The sequence below is a fragment of the Mastigoproctus giganteus genome, chromosome 5 (genome assembly GCF_048544385.1).
Source record: "Mastigoproctus giganteus isolate SK-2022 chromosome 5, ASM4854438v1, whole genome shotgun sequence".
NCBI lineage: Eukaryota > Metazoa > Arthropoda > Arachnida > Uropygi > Thelyphonidae > Mastigoproctus > Mastigoproctus giganteus.
The window spans coordinates 158,227,774-158,248,607 of NC_143579.1; the positions used below are offsets into that span (position 1 = coordinate 158,227,774).

General features: G+C 39.2%; 1 protein-coding gene across 4 annotated transcripts in view; it reads right to left on the reverse strand.

Annotated features, from left to right (window-relative positions):
- Positions 1–20,834, reverse strand: part of LOC150085792 (clathrin interactor 1-like) — a 379,846-nt gene that overhangs the window by 254,269 nt on the left and 104,743 nt on the right. For all 4 annotated transcript variants that reach the window (XM_090374252.1, XM_090374251.1, XM_090374253.1 and 1 more), the window contains exon 4: positions 3,010–3,136. In XM_090374252.1, coding sequence (XP_090230378.1) covers positions 3,010–3,136 — 127 coding nt within the window. The remainder of the gene's footprint in view (positions 1–3,009; positions 3,137–20,834) is intronic.

Below are 20,834 nucleotides of genomic sequence, written 5' to 3' on the forward strand. Positions count from 1 at the left end.
GGATATCATCTAAGTACCTACAATAAAATGTTACTGCTGCAGATAATATATGGCTGGTAATGTGGCCAGTTATGTCATCAAGATTGCGTTGCTGTGTTGCGTTGCTGAATACTGCTTTTCAAGTATGACAAGTGGAATAGATTTTCCAGGCTGCTTTGTCGAAGTTCCAAGAAGTACAGCCTTTAGGGTGTGACATGACCTGTGTTTGAATTGAGCTGATAATAGGAAAATGGTCACTGTAGAATGGATCATTCAGCACTGACCATTCCATGCTTGTAAAAAGATGCTGAACAGAAGGATAGGTCTATGACTGATGTAGTACCTCAGTTGGAGAGGCAGATTTAACAGTTAGGTTATGGTTATCCAGGAATGTTTCGATTATTTGGCCTCTCCTATCCACGATAGAAGATCCCTACAATGAATGGTGACCATTGAAATCACCAAGTAAACAGACAGGAGGTGGAAGTTGTGTGATAAGACTGTCAAGTTCAGTCTGGGAGCAAGGATAATTCAGTGTTATATAAATGGATGCAAGAGTTAACGATATTCCCATTGCTATCCGAACTGCTAAAACTTCTAAGGAGGTTTGTAGTTGGAGATGTCTTGAGGGTATTGTAGTTTTCACAAGTATAGCTACCCCACCACGAGCAGGAGAGTCAGAAACCCTGTCTTGCCCAAACATAGTATAATTTTTGAATTTGATAGAAGCATGTGGTGATAAAAAGGTTTCCTGTGCTTACAGGAAACCTTTTTATCACCAAAACCAAACTTACTGCATTAGTTTGAATTAGTAAATCACTCGGGTCATCTATATTACTGCATAATCCTCTGTAGGATTGTAGGAATTTATTCATTGGTTTGGTTTGATTGAGGAAGATTGATCTGATTGTTTTTCTGAGAAGGTTTCTGTCAGCTTAGTTTTGGTTTTTCATTTCTGGGGAAGATTGGATGTTCTGTAGTAGTAGTAGTGGCATTTGATGCAAGAAAGCAAGTGTATGAGCTTATGCAGCATCAGCCAAAAAAAAAAAAAAAATCACACCATTCCCTCCAAATGCCTGTCCAGTTCCTCCTTAAATTTATTCAACCTATCAACTTCCACAACGATAGATGGAAGTTTGTTCCAGCAATTAACCGCTGGCTAAAGGCAAATTTCCGCACATCTAATCTACATCTGTCTTTTCTTAATTTGAATTTATGCCCCCTTAGGTTCGTAATCTGAACAAGTGGAAGGATCCCATCAGAATACCATATCAGTTAATGATATCATGGTATCCATGATATCATTATCATGTAACTCTAGTAGTGTGTCATCATCCTCTGACTGAACATCGGTTTCCAGGTTGCTATTTTATGGTTTCACTTTTTTCTGATTTTCGACAGAAGTTGATTCTGTTGTTTTGGGCAAGGTTGAGATAGCATCAGTTGGGATACTGATCGGCATATTGCTGGTTTCGTTGACTGTAGGTTTCTTATTGCATGATAACACAGTTTTGGTCCAGGTGGCAAAGGAAATGCTCAGATGCAATTCAATATCTGAGCAGCAGCTTCTGGTGACCGATGCGTACGATCAGCTAGGCATGGTTAGTAGCACTTGCTGTCTTGTTTCAGGGTATGTGACTTTATGATCCACTTTATATTTCTGGATTTCTTTGCCTGTTTTCCAAAGGTCACATGCTTTAGAAAATGCCGGATGGTTCCCCTTAGTTTGGACAAATAGGAGTGGAAGCTGTACAGTCTTCTTAAAAATGCATCTTCAGCACCGTGAACCACAAACAGGACACAGCATCGCCTCAGCATGCTGTTTGAGAATTGCCATACTTCCAACACTTAAAGCAGCTAATGGGGTTCAGGATGCTTGATTGATTGATTTGGTTTTTAATGGCGCATTGGTTCGAGATGCAAGGCCGAATCTTGCAGTTTAAGTAACCTGTGGGTTCAGGATGCAAGACCAAATCTTGCAGTTTAATTAACCTGCTTTAACAGAAAATAGAAGAATCGGAGTACTGAATGTCAAAACGATGGACTTGGTTGGTAGTAGGTTGCCATCTTTTTTGGTTATGGTTCTCCATGCATGAGTCACCTTTTGTTCACTAAGCTCTAGTATTATTTCTTGTTCAGAGACAGTTAGTAAGTTCCATTCACTGATAACGCCTTTACAGGTATTCAGAGTGTTATAGGTCATAATTTACACTGGAATACTGTTAAATGTTGTCAATTTTAACATTTTTTCTGAATGGCTAGGCTTGGAAGCATCAATTAGAAGGTCTGCAGATTGGAGACGCTTCACCATTTTAGAGGATCCAATAACCGATTCTAAACATTTCTGTATCAGAAATGGCTATAACTTGCCAACAGGTTCTGTGGAGCGTAAATGCATTATTAGAAATGCTGGCATATCTGCACTCTGCAATTCAGTCCATTGTCTCTTCGGACGATTCAAGTCATGTTCTGAGATAATAGGTCTGGAGCCTGTGGGCTCTAGCGATGGATATGCATCGCAATCCATCTCTGCTCCTTTTAGCCCTGGAAGAGGTAATTCCTTCTACCAGGTTACTGGCCCAGCCGCATGGAGGCAGGAACGATGCCAACCAATGACAAAGCGATCAGCAGAAAAGGAGAGCAGTACGTTGCTAGTGATAGCAGTAACGTTGAAGGAAGGGTTTCCTTTGGTTTATTAGTCTTGGGAAATTGATATGTGCATTCAAGGAATATGGAGATTTTCAAAGGAATATATTTTTCTGCCTTTTGAAAACAAAAATATAATTACAGAAGCAAGGAAACAAAGTGATATGATTATTCTGAGTAGCACAATAATCGCAATTTCAGCTATATCAAATTATATATTTGTATGCTACAAACATTTATATAAAAGAAAATGGGACAGGAAATCATTTTAGTTCTGGACAAATACAGTACATGCTATCTCATTTCCTGGGCTACGAAACAGACTGTGTACGGTATTTCAATGACACCACAATGCAAAAAATAATATTGCTTATGCATTCTTACCTATATCCCATGGATTCAGAAGACAGACCAACATATTTATCTTTTGCTTTTTTGGCTTTTTTCCTTTCTTCTCTTAATTTTTCATCATCTTGGATAAATTCTATCAGATCTCGAACTCGCTGCCTTACTATAAATAAAAATAACAATTGAGAAACTTTTCTATCATTATAAATAGCAGTTAATATTTATTTATACCACAGAAAAATTTATTCAGAATTAAAATGAACAAGAACTATTCTAAAAACTTCCAATATTTTAAATAAGCATTATACAGTTGCACAAAGAAACAAAAAAGTACTACTGACTTCCCTTGAAAGGACAATGTTAAAAGGCACAATGAATAAACACATCACACAGCTACTGTATTTGCAATCAATGCATTGAAAGGAGTTAACAAGTGGTTCAGGTTTATGGTTTTATTGGAGCATTAGCAATGACACACTATTATGACAAGGTTATAAAATGTTAAAAAATGAGATATGGTGAGCTCTTTCAAAAGTTTATATAAGTAAAAGGTAAAAAAAAAAAGAAAAAAGAAGGCAGTATATGGATTAATATACACACACACACACACACACACACACACACACACACACACACACACACACACACACACACACACACACACAATATGTGTATACAGAATAAGAATTTAAAAACCATGACACGTCATTCTCAGATAAAATCTGACTAAGTGTATAATGCTCAGTCAGATGGTGGAAAGCAGTGGAAAGAGAGCATTAGCATTAGTAGAGGCATTTGATGCAAGAAAGCAAGCTTATGCAGCATCAGCCAAAAAAAAAAAAAAAAAAAACCACTTCCACTTCACCCCTCTGTTCGTTCAAAATACCTGTCCAGCTTAGCCTTAAACTTATTTAGGCTATCAACTTCCACGACATGGGATGGAAGTCTGTTCCACCAACCAACCACTCGCTGGCTAAAGGCAAATTTCCGCACGTCTGTCTTTCCTCAATTTGAATTTATGCCCTCTCAGGTGATTATTCTGAACGAGAGGAAGAATCCCATCAGCATTGAGCATGCTCAAACCATTCAATGCTTTATACACCTCTATCAGATCACCTCGCTGGTGCCTAGTCTCCAAACACTAATTTGCAAAACTTAAGCCTTTCTTCGTAAGAGCACCCCTTTGTTCCATTCACTAATCTTGTTGCCCTTCTCTGTACTCGTTCCAGCAGCTCTACATCCTTCTTGAAATGAGGCGTCCAGACCTGTATACAGTACTCTAGGTGTGGCCTGACCATTGCCTTATACAAGGGAATAATCACCTCCTTATCCCTGCTAGAAAAATTCCTATATATCATTGACAATACACCATGAGCTACTCTTGCAGCCCGTCTGCACTGCTCAGAGAACTTCATATCTGCCTGCACAACCACCCCCAGGTCCCTTTCATTCTCTACCACTTTCAGTGTAGTACCACAGAGTTGATACGTTGCTCTGGGGTTGCTGTTTCCCATGTGTAGTACTTTACATTTGTCAATGTTAAACTTCATTTGCCACCTCTCAGCCCATCTGCTCAACCTTTCCAGATCCTGTTGCAACAGCATAGTGTCAGTAGTGTCCTTGACAACCCCGCCTACCTTTGTATCGTCTGCAAACTTCGACATTAAGCTTGATATACCATCATCAATATCATTTATGAATACAGAAAACAATAATGGACCCAACACCGAGCCCTGAGGGACTCCACTAATAACATTAGTCCACGACGAGCAGTGTCCATTACCACTCTCTGTCTTCTCCCCCTCAGCCACCCCTTTATCCACAGCAGCAATTTGCCTCCAATGTCACACTGCTCCAATTTGTGCAGCAGTCTTCCATGTGCAACAGTATCAAAAGCCTTTCTAAGATCCAAGTATATAATATCAAAGTTATTCCCTGCATCCAGTTCCTTTGTGACTGCATCATTGTATCCAATCAAATTGGTCAGGCAAGACTTCCCCTTAACAAAACCATGCTGTGTCCGAGCTGTAACTGAAGTCTTGTCTACATGATCCTGCAGTGCTTCTTTAACTAGTGCCTCCATTAATTTTCCTGGAACAGAAGTTAAACTCACAGGTCTATAATTGCTTGTGTCAGCCTTTGATCCTCCTTTGTGAATTGGGGTCACATTTGCACATCTCCAGTCTGTGGGTACCTCCCCTGAGTCCAAGGAAGCTCTCATAATTATGGCTAAGGGTTTGCTTACTTCCTCTGCTGCCTCCTTTAATATAACTGGATAGATCCCATCCACCCCGGGTGCCTTTCTTGTGTTTATCTTCAACAATTTCTCCTCAACTTTACTCTCAGTTATTACAAGATTCTCTAGCTTACCGCTAGAGTTGAATACACCTCTGGCTTTCCCCTCGCTAAATAACTCCTCATGCGTGAATGTCGATGCAAAATATTCATTTAGTTTGTTAGCTACCTGAGCAGGATCATCAACAGTTGACCCATCGATATCAAGTGGACCAATCTGATTCATCCCCTTCCTTCTAGAGTTTACATAAGTAAAGAACTCTTTGCTGTTTTTCTTTGCATCCCTTGCCAAAGATTTCTCGTAATCTGCCTTCGCCTGCTTAACCTCCTTTGTAACTTGGTTACAGATCAACTTGTATCTATCATAGGCTTCTGTGTCATGTGTTAATTTGTATGTATCCCATGCATGTTTCTTCTCTGCCATATGCCTCATCAGTTCATCTGACATCCATTTAGGCCTAAACTTTGAACAATATTTCTTAGTTGGTATGTAAAGCCTAGTAGCTTCCAAGATAAGTTCTTTGAATGCTTCCCATTTTGCATTTGCTGTTGGTAACATCATCAGTTGGTCCCACTGTATAGAATTTAAATACTGTCTCAGTCCATCGTAGTCGCCTTTACGAAAGCAATAACCCTTCCCTTTACCCCTAATGGTAGTTACCTCTTTGAGTAAATCCCACTTCAGCACACTGTGATCACTGCCACCTAGTGGTTCATTTATCTGCAGATTCTTAATGCATGAAGAATCACTGCTGATAATCAAATCAAGAGTATTCCTCCCTCTAGTTGCCTCCCGAACATGCTGATGTAGAAAACAATCATCCAATAAATCCACAGAAGCCTTGTTAGTGTGTGAGTGACCAGCCCCCAAATTCCAGTCAATATCTGGGAAATTAAAATCTCCCATTATAAGACTCTCTGATTTACTGGCCCACTCTATTTCCCTGTACAGTTTCTTATTATACTCATCAGAGTCATTAGGCCTATAGCACACTCCTACTCTCAATTTTCATCTCCCAATGCTTACGTCACACCAAACTGACTCGACACTGCACTGTCCAGCGATGTCCACTGGCTTCACTTCCTTGGATTTTATGTATTTCTTAACTAATAGCATAACCCCTCCTCCCTTCCTATCCAGTCTATCCTTTCTCTAGACGTTGTACTCCCCAAATTCCAGTTCTGCATTCCTTATATCTGTGTGACACCAAGTCTCTGATATCCCAACAATATCTGCCTTTGATGTTTTGAGCAATACCTCAAATTCATCAAATTTATTTACTAAACTCCTAGCATTGGTGTACACGCAAGTATACATGCACCTATTTCTATTCTTAGCTACCCTAACACAACTCATGTGTTTACTTGTACCGCAATGACTCCCAGCAGTCTCTGAAATATCCTGAATCTTGTTTTTCAGGCTTCTGCTCATTCCAATAGAAGCAGTGCAAGAATCTCTTTCACCTCTGCCAGTGGCTACTGTTAATCTATTCGTCTTTGTATCCCCCCAAGCTAGCAGTTTTCCGACCCACCTAACACTGCCTCAATAGCATCAGCAAATATTCTTGCACCCTTTCTATTTAAGTGTATCCCATCCCTGTAGAAGCAATCTCTCCTGTTAACAAGTACAGTCCAGGCTGAAAAAAATTCTACCCCTTGAGCCTTGCACAATCTTTCCAGGGCCGAATTGATCGACAAGGCTCTCATCATATACTCCCTCCTATCGTGTCTGGGCAGAATTGCAGACACTTTCAAATTCAACCCTATTTCACGGCTTTTTTTCAACAGTGACCTGTACTTGTTAAGCAATTCTGCCGGTCTCCTACTCTTGATATCGTTAGTGCCAACGTGTACAACTATATCACCTTTTGTGCCCTTAAAAGATGATATCTGCTCTACAACGTCATCAACCTTTGCCCCTGGCAGACATACCCTGGTCCTGTTCCACCTATCCTTTTTACAAAGCATGTTCCCCGTTTCCCTGACAATAGAGTCACCAACAACTACTAGTTCCTTTGGGACCAGCGCATTCTGCCTTGGAGGTTGCTGCTGTGTTTCACGATGACCAAGTGCAAGCTCTGGCGTTGATGTGGGCAGCTGAGAGCTTGATGGGCCCCTCAGTTTAGTTCCTTCGAGGGCATCCACCCTGTCCTTCAAGCTCTCATATAGGCCCATAAGAACGCTGAGTTGTTGCCTGATTTCGATACACTCCTTGCATCGCGCACACACAAAGACATCCCCCATGGCAATATCATGTCCCGTACCTGAATGCTCCACAATTTTATTATTCAAGCATTATTATTCACGTGGGGACTAATAATATTAAATGTACACAACTTCACAATCTGTTGGATAAATATAGGACTAAGCTGAAAAAATGCTGTCAGTTAGGAAAGAATGTGTATGTGTCTGCAATTCTGTCCAGACATGATAGGAGGGATCATATGCTGAAAGCCTTGTGATTTAACTGAAGACTTGAGGGAATCTGCAAGGCTCTGGGGGGGGGGGATTTTTATCAGTGTGGCCCACATTTGTAGGTAGAAGGAATCTATTTTGTAGAGATGGTATTCATTTGAAGAAAGGTGGTGCAATCATTTTTGCAAGTATCATTGAGGATACCCTAAGGACATAAAACTTTTCAGGGAAACTGCTAGTTAGGAGGAGAGAAAGGCAATTTAGTTCTGCGTTTATCTGATGATATGGGTCGAAGTACCGCTTGCACTAGGCGCCTCCGTAGCCAGGTGGGAAGGAGCAGCAGTGCGTAGCACACGCTTCTTGATTAGACCGGGGTTCGAGCCTGTCACCACCAAATACGGAGGATGTGGAAAGGTCAGGGAATGACCACCGCATATCCCGGAGCAATATGGCCTTAGTTGCTAATGCTCCTAAAAACCAAATAACAAACAACAAATAACAACCGCTTGCACTGAAGAATTCTTGTTTGTTGTCACATCAGCAGAGGTGGCAACAAGATGTTCTGAGGTAGCAACTTTTCAAATTGGGGTAAGATAAAGCTTGGTATACAAACCTAAATAACTTCAAGGGATGTGTCAGGGTAGTAAACTGTAGAAGATTACTAAGTCATAAACATGTCTATGGTAATAACAGGAGTGTTGTCAATAGAATGGCTGAATTTCAACTCCTGGTAAGGACAACTAATGCTGATATAATAGGGCTAACAGAAACATGGTGGCACTCTGAAATTAGGGATGGCAAGTTCCACTATCAGCAGTTCCCAACCGTTGGTTCGCAAACGCCCAGGGGTTCTCGAAAGTGTTCTGGGGGGTTCGCACTAAAAATTCTGTAATGGCATCTGCTTAGATTTACATAGGTATATTACTGTAAACTACAAAATATAACTAATAATAAACAATAAAGTAAAATAAAATTAAAAAGTAAAGAATTGCCAAAGAAAGAAACCACATTTCTCACAATTCCTTATAATTAGTTTACTATCTTTACAGTATATCATGTTAAATAAATGTTTTCCATACTATATATTTTTTTTTTTCATTCTCAAGGACCATTGTTATGTATAGGTACTCTTTTTTTTTTCTCCCTTTTAGAACCTATAGTACTTAGTACCGTGCATGGGTTGAAGGTTGAAAATTGAAAGATACTTGTTGACATTAGACTTCAATTTCTGTAGATTGTAATTGTCAGGAATGGATGTTGACTGGCTGCGACACGTGTTCGGACAGCTTTGAAAGAGAGAACGGGAATTATAGAAGCCATTTCAGAAGAACAGTGTCCATGGAAGTATCTATAGAAAAGGCATGCAGCAGAAACAGAACTCTGCGAGACAGAGAGTGGAGAGACTCTTAGAGATCAGACATTAATTAACCTAACTGCCCTCTTTCGAAGGGAATCTAGAAGCCTGAGAGAGAGCGGTTTTGGGGGTAAAGTGTGTTAGCTGTCTAATGGCACCAAGGGTTTTCCCACCCCTGCATTGTGTACTCCGTTCATGAAGCACAGTACTCTGTGAGGCCAGAGATTTAAAAGTGTGTGGGATTGGATATGTCATGTAGTATTATGTTCAGTTGTTTCTCTGACCATTTAGCCGTCGGACTTCTAGTGGAGCCCGCTGTTGCCCACACTTAGCCATGAGGAGGCAGGTAAGGTACACCCAGTAGACAGATTATTTTGGTACTCTGGCAGGCCCTGCCACCTAGTTTCCGAAGATTTCAGTGGCAAGGGCCTTAAAAAAAAAAAAAAAAAAAAACACGCAGCTGAACGCTGGAAGTCAGAAAAGGCCAAAATGGAATTTAAGCGAAGATGAAATTAAATATTTCGCTTTGGTTAAATTGTGCAACATTAAGTTTGGGGCATACTCTGTCGGTTTAGTTAGAGTAGTGGGGGAAACTGAAGGCTGGAGGGACAAGCAGAAATATGGTTTTGGGGATACCGCCCCAGATGCGGGAACAATAATCCATCATAGGCCAAATTTGTGATTTCTACAGAGTCAACAACTGTTTGGAATATAAGTAATGCCGAGAGCGAAAGAGAAAACCCAGTTTTTTTTTATGCTGAGGAAGCAATATTTGTAATGTGCTTTATGCCAAGAGAGATTAGAAGTAAGGGTAATCCCCAAGATCTTGTCTAGAAACCAGTGTCATCGAAGATGAGTATAGGAGAAGAATCCTTTTTGCGAGATATAACAGAGGACTTACTTAGTTTTGGAAGGATTGAAATTAACCATCTTTTCCCTGCTGGAAAATTATGTGGAGGTTATCATTTAAATATTTGGTAGTGGATACTCAAGAAGTTGAAGCTGTTTGAGCAGGGCAAGGTTTCTCAAACTGGAAGGTGGAATGCAATGAACTATTGTCAACAAAACTATGGATATGATGTCTGGTCAATGGAAGAAGGTCATTAATATATACAAGAGGAAAAGAGTGGGAGAAAGAACTGAATGTTGGGGAACACCAGCTTTAGTACAGAAGTCAGAAGACAGAGAGCCGTCATCCATCATCCGCAGTGAGTGGTCAAAGAGAAAAACGGGATACCCAATTACAAAGAACAGTGGCCATAGGATGGAAGCTTATTTAGAAGAACTTTGGGCTAAATACGATCAAAAGCCTTTGAAAAGTCAAGAGCAATGGCTTGAGTTTCACCAAACTTTTCCATTGAATTTATCCATAGATGATTAACATAAGCCAGAATATCACCAGTGGAACGACAATGACGGAATCCATACTGACAATCGCTGATCAGATGAAAGATTTCCAGACAGTTTAAGAGTTGGCGGTTAATTGATTTCTCCATTACTTTGGAAAGAGTAGAAGTAATCGCAATGGGACCATAATTCGATGGAAGGAATTTGTCACCTTTTTTTAGGAACTGGCTGGATATGAGCAAATTTCCAAGAAGGAAAAACATCTTTGGAATAAGAAAGTGAAAAAAGATGACACAAAACAGCAGTAAGTTCAGAGGCACAAGTTTTGAGAACAAGTGGAGCAATACCATCAGGACCTGGGGCTTTTTTAGCATCAGATTCATCAAAATCTTTCTGACATCCTTTTGATGGAATAACATGGCACAATTGAATGCAGTGTACTGGGAATGGTTTGAGGTAATTTACCAAGATCATCAATACACGAGTTGGAAGTAAAATAGGATGCTAGCAGGTCAGCTTTATCTTTGACTGATGTGGCAACAGAACCATCTGGTTTTGTCAGAGGTGAGAATATAGATGGGCAAAAGTTGTGGCCAATAGCTTTGGCAAGAGACGGGAATGTTCAGCTACCATTTGGACAAGAAGCAAGTTTTCTACTCTTAGCCTGTTGGAAATCTAGTTTGGACTGAATAATAACTGCTTTACAAAGTATAAATAATACTTAATAATAATAATTATTATTATTACGCAATGTCGCTTATAAAATCGTAGTACTGAAAATATTTTTATAAAAAAAATTCAGAAAAATTATATGATTTCAGAGAATATAGGCTTAGCGTTTCACATTAAAAATGTTACGTCGAAAGGGGTTCACGTGTCAAAGAACACGTGGGAACCGCTGCACTACAGTATGTACAATGTATTTAGGTTGTTGTTTGTTATTTGGTTTTTAGGAGCATTAGCAACAAAGGCCATATTGCTCCGGGAATATGCGGTGGTCATTCCCTTGACCTTTCCGCATCCTCCGCATTTGGTGGTGACGGGCTCGAATCCCAGTCTAATCAAGAAGCGTGTGCTACGCACTGCTGCTCCTTCCCCCTGGCTACAGAGGCGCCATGTATTTAGGAAAGAGGGGGAAGATAGAAGGGGTGGAGGGGTCATGCTTCTTATCAAAAGCAGCCTGGGCATGAAAAGAGCTTTGGCTGAGTCTGAAGTTACATATGCCAGCATAAAATCTGTGTGGTGCAATTTAGTTGGAAGCAAAGGTATAATAAGAGTGGGGGTAACATACAGACCAGAAGTGAGGAGTATGAAGAGTCTTTATGTGCAGATGGAATGGGTAAGCAAGCATAAATGTCCTATTATGGGTGACTTTAATCTGCTCCAGACTGATTGGAATAAGTGTGGGGGGTGACTTATCATGGGGAAAATTTTTTTTTAAATAAACTAGATGATTATTATTTGTACCAGCATGTTAGAGAAGTACTAGAGGTCAGAATATTTTTGACCTCATCATTACTAATGAATCACATGACATCAGAGGGCTTAAAGTACAGGAACCATTGACAGAAAGTGATCATACAATCTTCAGTTCAATGGTAAAAAAAGATGTTGCAATAGTTAAAGGTCAAGGCATTGGGTTTTAACTTTAGATGAGCGTACTTTGACAGTTTAACGTGCAATATGTTGTCTATGAATCGGGTGGATTGCGAATACATTTGAGTTATGGAATGCTTTTAAAGCAAAAATTACAGAATGTATACATACCATTAAGAAAATATTGTAGGAGGAGGATGCCAAAATGGATGACTGTGGAGCTGGCCAGTCAGATAGAGCAGAAAAAGCTATCACGGAATAGCTACAGAGCGATGAAAAGTACCGAAGCCTATAACAGGTACAAGTTGATTTGTAATAGTACCACAAATAAGGTTAGGGAAGCCAAGGCTGCATATGAGAAAGAAGTGGCTAAGAGAGCACTGAATGGGGACAAGAAATTTTTCACGTATGTGAATACAACAAAAAGAAAGTTAATCAGATTAGACCCTTGCGCACTGAGTCGGGAAAGTCTTAAATATCCCAGCTGATGTTGCAGATGAACTGAATAGGTAGTTTGCATCGGTCTTCACTGACAAAAGACCTTTCATATTGAGAAGAGGCTACGCAAGTGAGTCTGAGCCATATGAAATTAACGATTTTGCAATTACAGATGATTGTTTATTAGAAACTTTTGAGCATAAAGACAAGGCTACTGCAGTTGATGGTATATACCTGATAGTTTTGAGGGAGACCTCCAGAGAGTGTACTGAACCATTGAAGTTAATTATAAGGGCATCTTTGGACTTGGGAGCGATTCATTTAGATTGGAGAAGTGCCAATGTATCGCCAATACATAAAGACAATACATACTAAGAGTGAAGTTAGTAACTAGAGACTAGTTAGTCTGACTTCAGTGGTACGAAAAATCTTGTGGAGAATTCTGTATCGCCAAGCTGTATCAAAGGCTTTCTCAATTACTAAATAAACTGTTGTCAAATGTTCCTTTCTTAAAAAAGCATAGCAATTCTGGGTTTCTGTTTGAATCAAGGTCTAAAGATGATCTACCTTTATGAAATCCACACTGTACTGAGCTACTAAGTTGTATTTGATCGGCAACCAGGACGAAAGTTTACCGGTTATTTTTACATTATTTTGCCTATTTAGCTGGTGAGGACAATAGGCTGATAGTGATGTGGATTCTGTGAGCCTTTTCCAGGTCTTAATAATGATATGACATGTGACTGCCACCAGTAATTGAGGAAAGTATTTGATGTAAAAATCTGGTTATATAGAAGGGGTACGACATGGTGACTCTTTGCTGAGCCCTTTTAACATCGAACAGAGAACTCCATTAGGTTCAGCAGCACTAAGTCTTGAACTGTTACGAGATAGTTATAGTTTGATTATGGTGAAGGGTCAGTTGTATGGTTGATGGGGGGGTCAGTGTCAAAATTTAGGATCTGTTTTTCAACAAGGAACTTGAATTTCTGGAAGTCTGGTTACAAGAATATGGAAGAGCAAAAGACTATCCAAGAGTGTTAGCTATGTCTTGAGGTAGTGAAACGTCATTGCCATTCACATTCAGTATAGACTGAAAATTTTTTTCCATTTGGAAAAATATGGATGATTTTTCCAGATAGTTTGTGGACCCCATAATCGTTGAAGCGAAGTGTTTCCATGAAGCTCCTTCACTTTCTTGCTGAATGCATCTGGTATTGGCTCTGGCTTTTTTAAACTGCACTGGATTTGTGGCAGTAGGGTTCTTGTGAAAGTTATTCCAGGCTTTATTTTTCTCTCATTTGGTTTGGTTGCATTCGTTGTTCCCCCACTGTTTTGGCCATATTCGATGATTTGTGGACAGTGATGGTATTGTTGTGGTGGCCTGAATATATTTGATTTGTTATAATAAGCTACAACAGTATTAATTGATACATTTTAAACAAATGTTTTGTCTAGGATTTTTAGCTGCCTGTATTTTTTCCAATCAGTGTTTGCAAAGTTCCGTTTGACCATCTGATTATGGCAGGGTGATAAATTTGTCTCTATATGACAGACTATTGGGGAGGACATTGGATACTGTCTTCTAGATTTGTTTGTAGTATTAATTGTTCGGTAGGAACAATTAAAAATAAAATTGCACCTGATTAAAATTCACCTTCATGAGCCGAATCAAACATGAGAGACTCAATCTTTTCTGTAGATGATACTACTCCAACGTCACTGGTCTATCTTCCAGGTAGTGACCCCTCACTACCCAGAAGACAGACCAGTTGAACGGTGGAAAAAGGGCAAGTGAGCATATGGAGAGGTCAACTGATGAGCTTGATCCATTAGACAGGTGTAAATAAGTGGGTGATCCAGTATTCAGAAGTTTTTAGATTTAGCTTATCAAGAAACTTTTCAAAAATTTTTTCCCATTTATCATGTATTTTTTCACCTCATAAAGGATGATGCGCATTAATATCCCCCATAATGGAGAAGGGAAGAGGGAGCTGAGATATAAGACTTTCAAGGTCACTGGAAGAGATGTTTTGGTTAGAGGAAAGAAGATATAAGGAGAAAATGGTAAAAGCAAAATGGAAAGATATTTAAGTGGCCAAAGCTTCTATATTTGTTGGTAGCATTCATGGCTAAGTTGAGTTGATTAAAACTGCTATGCCTCCATGAGACAAATAGGTTACACGAGAGACTCAACCTTTTCTGTTAAATGGCATAATGTTTAAGTGAGGTAGATCATCATCATCAGTCATTTTCAATCCACTGTAGGATGAGGGCTTCTCCAGCAACTTTACAGTTCCTTCTGTTTTGTGCAATGGCCATCCATTTACTATTCACGAACTCATGAATTTCATCTGTCCATCTCTGTCATTGTCTTCTAGCTCCTCTTGAGTACCATTCTGTTATTTTCTTAGTTCATCTGCCATCATGTCTTCGAGCTATGTGTCCTGCCCAAGACTATTTTACTTCTTTAGTTTTAATAAGAATGTCCTTTACTTGAGTTTGCTGCCTAATCCATGTTTTGCTATCCTTATCTAACAGTCTGATTCCTAATATAATTCATTCCATTCTTCGCTGTGTAGTTCTCAGCTTCTCTTCCATTCTTCTTGTGAGTGCCCAAGTTTAACTTCCATAAGTAATGAAGGGGAGTATACATTGGTTCGTTATTTTATGTTTCAGACAAATTGGGTATGTGATTATATTTCCTGAATGCTATCCATCCAAAATTTATTATTCCCTTGACTTCCAGCCATTTATCATTATTACAGCTAATGACTTGTACCAGATAAATATATGAATCCACCTTTTCAATTACTGCTCCTTCAATGATTATATCCCTTTCTGTGGCATACTTGTTCATCATTACTTTTGTTTTAGCCATATTCATTTTTAGTCCAAAATCCTTACTAACTGTGCATAACTGATTAAGATTTTCCTCTAATTCTCTGGAATCATGGCTTATGATCACAATGTCATCTACCAATCATAAATGGTTTAGGTACTCTCCATTCACATTGACTTCTTTCTGCGACCAGTCTAATCTTCTGAAAACTTCCTCAAGGACACAGTAAACAACTACGGAGATATTGTGTCTCCTTGTCGAATTCCTTTCTCAATTATAAATTTGCTACTGTCTTTGTCTAGTCTAGTCTAATAAAGGAAGTAGCATTCTCATATATTTTCTTCAAAATCATAATATATGGGGTATCTGTACCTTGTATTTCCAGTTCCCGAAACATTGCCTTATGATGTATGGAGTCAAATGCCTTTTCATAATCCACAAATTCCAGGCATAATGGTGTTTTATATTCATTTGCTTTTTCCATTAGCTGTGATATTACATAAAGGTGATCCATAGTTGAGAACCTATCCTAAAGCCAGCTTGCTCTCTTGGTTGATTCTCATCAAGTATTCTTTCTAATCTGTTAGTAATGACTCTTGTGAACAACTTGTAGATGTGGGATAACAAGCTAATTGGTCTATAATTTCCAATTTCTGATTTATCTCCTTTCTTATGCAGTAAAACATGATTGCATTATTCCACTCCTTAGGCATCATGCCTTTTCTAATACATTTTGTGAAGAGTCTTGCCAGTTTTTGTGTTATGTCTCTTCCTCCCAATTTTAACAACTCTACAGCAACTTCATCTTTCCCCGAGGATTTCTGATTCTTCATTTTCTTCAATGCATATTCTACCTCATCAGGAAGGATATCAGGTATGTTGTATGTGTTACTAATTTGCAATCCATCTTCCCCACTGCTGGCATCATTCCCTCACTCCTTCTATAACTCTTTATAGTAGTCTTCTGCTATTTAAATTATGCCTTCTCTGCTATTTATAAGTACACCATCACTATTTTTCAGTATTATCTTTCTGCATTACTGCTCATGGCTACTGAATTAAGTCCAATGTTTACCTTTAATGTTTGTTCTGCTTTTCTTCTGTTAAATTTTCTTATTTCCTCTCTGAATCTCTTTCTAATGGCTTTGCATTAGAAAGAGATTCAGATTTGCATAACTCAGTATGCTGAATTTTGCCCTTTTCAGTGTTTATCTTGCTCTTCATTTGTTGTCTTCAGTTCATCATGACAAGTGTTTCTTGACTGATTTTTTCTTCTTTGGATTTCTTTTTTATCTATAGGTTTCTTGGGCTTTATCACTTTCAGAAAGTTGTAGTATTCCTAGTCAATATCTTGGTCCTGAACAGACTGCAGAAGCTCACACTTGTTCTTAAGTTACAGTACACACTGCTTGTTCTTCTCTTCTGTTATCTCAAAGACGTACATATTATTTACTCGAGTCAGTTTTTTCCTTTGTTTTCTTACATCTATATCAAGTGTGCATCTTACCATTCTGTGATCACTTCCAACATTTACCTTGTTCAGGACGGTAACATCAGTCATGATATATCTTCTGTTAGTGAGGATGAAGTCGATTTCATTAGTTGTTAATCCATTTGGGCTCTTCCACGTCCACACTCTGTTCACCCTTTTCTTGAAAAAAGTGTTCAATTACTGATATTCCTCGAGATTCTGCAAATTCCACAAGTCTTTCACCTCTTTCATTTCTTTCACCAATTCCAAAATTTCTGATAGTTCCCCTTTCTGTGCTGTTTTGTCTCTTTCCAACCTTAGCACTGAAGTCTCACATAATGATAGTGTAGTGGGTTTTCTGCTCATCTAGAAGACTCAATTTCAGTGTACATTTCTTCAACCTCTTCATCATTGTGGCTCAATGTTGATGCATGAATCATTATAGCCTTTAGCTTGTACCTCTTAGAAATCCTGAGTAGTAATCTTGCACCCCTGGTGATGTACTTTTGAATTCCAAAATGTTGTTTTTTATATCTTTATGGACCGGAAAGCCAACTCCCCCTTCGCTTCTTTCACTGTTTCCAATTGGTGTACAGCAGATTTCCACTAGATGAACTTATAAGTGATTCATTTCTTCTTCTTTCAGCCAGACTGATTATATTCCAATTCACATTTTCTAATTCCTTTTCCAGATCAATGAGCGATCTTACGTTGTAACAGGCCAAGTTCAGTTTCCGAGCATGGCAGGCTCGTCGGACCCAGAGATTCTTAGCACCCTCTGCTTCAACTGTGATCCTCTTGCTGCTATAAGAGGGGAGTGAAAGCCATTGGGGACTGGGGACCATTTGTTTCGTCATGCTGTCATATGCTGGAGGGTTTGGTCTTTTCCTCTTCACGCTGACCAAGCATCTTGAAGAGAACCACTCTATATGTTTGTAGCCACCTAAGTGACATAAAAGGACTTACCATCAAGAAAATGTGCATCAGTGGATTTTAGGGAGGCAGACCAACCAGACTTAGCATTTGCATTAGTAGAGGCATATGATGTAAGAAAGTAAGCTTATATAGCATCAGCCAAAAAAAAAAAAAATAAATAAATAAAATCCCTTCCCATTTCACCCATGTATTCACTCCAAATGTTTGTCTAGTTCTGCCTTGAACTTATTTAAGTTGCTGATCTCCATTACAACAGATGGAAGTTTGTTCCAACTATCAACCACCCACAGGCTAAAGGCCATCTGTTCTACAAATGTCTTTCCTCAATTCGAATTTATTCCCCCTCAGGTGAGTAATCTGAGCAAAAGGAAGAATCCCATTAGCATTCAACTTGCTCAATACGTTCAAGGCTTTATACACCTCATTTAGACCATCTCACAGGTGCCCAGTCTCTAGAAGTTTCAATTTGCAGAGCTTAAGCCTTTCTTGGTAACACCAACCCTTTGTTCCCCTCACCAATCTCGTTGCCCTTCTCAGTACTCGTTCCAGCAGCTCTACATCTTTCCAACATTTACCTTGTTCATAAAAAGTCATTCGTGATATATCTTCTTAGTGAGGATAAAGTGGATTTCATTAGTTGTTAATCCATTTGGGCTCTTCCACGTCCACACTCTGTTCACCCTTTTCTTGAAAAAAGTGTTCAATTACTGATATTCCTCGAGATTCTGCAAATTCCACAAGTCTTTCTTCATATGGAGTCCCAAATTCTTGGGACTCCATATGAGTCCCAAGAATTTTGTGTCCACTGCTACTGGAATAGCATTTTGTCCAAGCCTTAATTCAGGTTCAGGATGAAGATTACGCTTACGACAAAAGTGTAAGCAAACGGTCTTCTCCGGCGAGAATCTGAAGCCATTAGCAAGTGCCCAGGAATATAGGCAATCAATGGCTTTTTGCAGTTGTCTTTCAATAACCCTCATGTTGCATGACTGACAAAATATGCTAAAGTCATCAACATAGAAGGCACTGTTTACAGTTGGAGGAAGTTTTTCTGTGATGGAATTTACTTTGATGGCAAAAAGCGTGACACTTAATACTGATCCTTGTGGTACTCCCTCCTCTTGGCTGAAGGAACGAGAGAGTGAGGATCCCACACGAACTTGGAAAGATCGATTGGCTAAAAAGTTGTTAATAAAAATGGGGAGTTGCCCTCTAAGACCAAGGCTATGCAGATCTTTTAAGATGCCAAATCTCCAAATTGTGTCATACACTTTCTCCATGTCAAAGAACACTGACACCAAGTGTTCGCGTTTTAGGAAAGCATCCCAGATGGACGTTTCCGGTCTAATAAGATGGTCCAAAGTGGACTGGTTCCTTCGGAAGCTGCACTGGATGTTGGAGAGAAGGTCATTTGATTCTAAGTACCATACTAAATGAGAATTAACCATTCTCTCCAGGATTTTGCACAGACAGCTAGTCAGAGCAATAGGACGATAATTGGTAGTGACTTTTGGATCCTTTCCTGGCTTATCAAAGGCAAGAACGATTGCCTTGCGACAGGAATCCGGAAACTGCCCCCTTCAATAAAGATTCTGTTATATAGAAAGAGCAGATAATCCATAGATTTTGGTGAAAGATGTTTAATCATTTCATAATGGATGCCATCTGGTCCAAAAGCACTTGCTTTGGAAAGAGTGAGGGCTCTTTTCATTTCCTGCATAGTGAATGCCCCGTTGTAGGGATAGACGCTCAGACTCAAAATTAAGTGCCTGTTTTTCGAGTTTATGTTTCAGGACCAGGAACTCTGGGGAATACGAATATGTTGCAGAGATGTTAGAGAATGTTTCCCCAAGAGAATTGGCTATTGCAGTTGGATCTGCAATAGTGCATCCATTATAATCTAGGATTGAAGAAGGGTGGTATGTATATTTTCCCTTCATTTTCCGGATTTTATCCCAGACTACCTTAGAGTTGGTAGACTGGTTAATAGATGATGTAAAACGGATCCATGATTCCTTTTGACTATGACGGCGGATATAGTGTGCTTTGGCTCGTGCGCATTTAAAGGCTATAAGGTTGTTTGTGATAGGATATCGGCGGAATATCCCCCACACTTTGTTTTGAGCCTTTTTTTCTGCTGTGCATTGTGAATTCCACCAAGGTTTAGGAAATGGTGGAAACCGGGCAGTTGTTTTTGGAACAGCATTCGCAGCTACTTGGACAATAATTTCTGTGATGTATATTACTGCATCATTGATAGGCTCTTGACTGACTGTGCTGAGATCAAAATTTGCCTGATGTTGGAAGGCAGACTAGTCAGCTGTTGTTGTTGTTGTTTAAGGGTTTAAAGACACAAGGGCATCAATGGCCAAGATGTGTCTTTCCAAGTTTTTAATGTAAATCAAACATTTTTTTCAGATTTGTTTATCAAATCTGATTTGCCGAATAAATTTAAATAATTCATCTATATTCGCAGAATTGTCTAAGATCTGTTGAAGAGTAACTTGATTCTGGTTATTGCATAAACTCTGAAAACAAAGGAATCTGGAATTTCTGAATCGAGGGCATACCAAAAGAATGTGTTTTACTGTAAGTTGAACTTGGCATTGAAAACAGAGTGGGGGATTTTTGTTTGCCAATAGATGAAAATGAGTAAAATGAGTATGGCCAATTCTCAGTCTGGCAAGTATTACTTCTTCTCTGCGGCTCTCTCTAATGCTTGAGTTCCATATTTCTGGATTAGGTTTTATTTCATGTAGTTTATTGTTGATTTCATTTTTCCATATTTGGGACCATTCATTTTCACTTTCTCTAATAATTATTGGACTAAAATCAGTGTGTGGAACTAGCATTGTTCTGTTTGGCAGTTCTGATGCTGACTTAGCTGCAATGTCTGCTTTTTCATTGCCTTCTATTCCGCAGTGTCCTGGGATCCAGCAAAGGGTTATATCAGATTGTTTCTTTTGACAGATGTTGATTAGAAAGTCAATTTCTTGTAGGAAAGGATGACGAGAATGTCGTTTACCCTGTATGGCTGAAATAGCACTGAGTGAATCCGAGTATATTAGGACAGAGAGGGACGACTGTTGACATATTTCACTTAATGCAAGCTGTATAGCATATAGTTCTGCAGATAGAATGCTGCACTCAACTGGAAGGGATTTTGA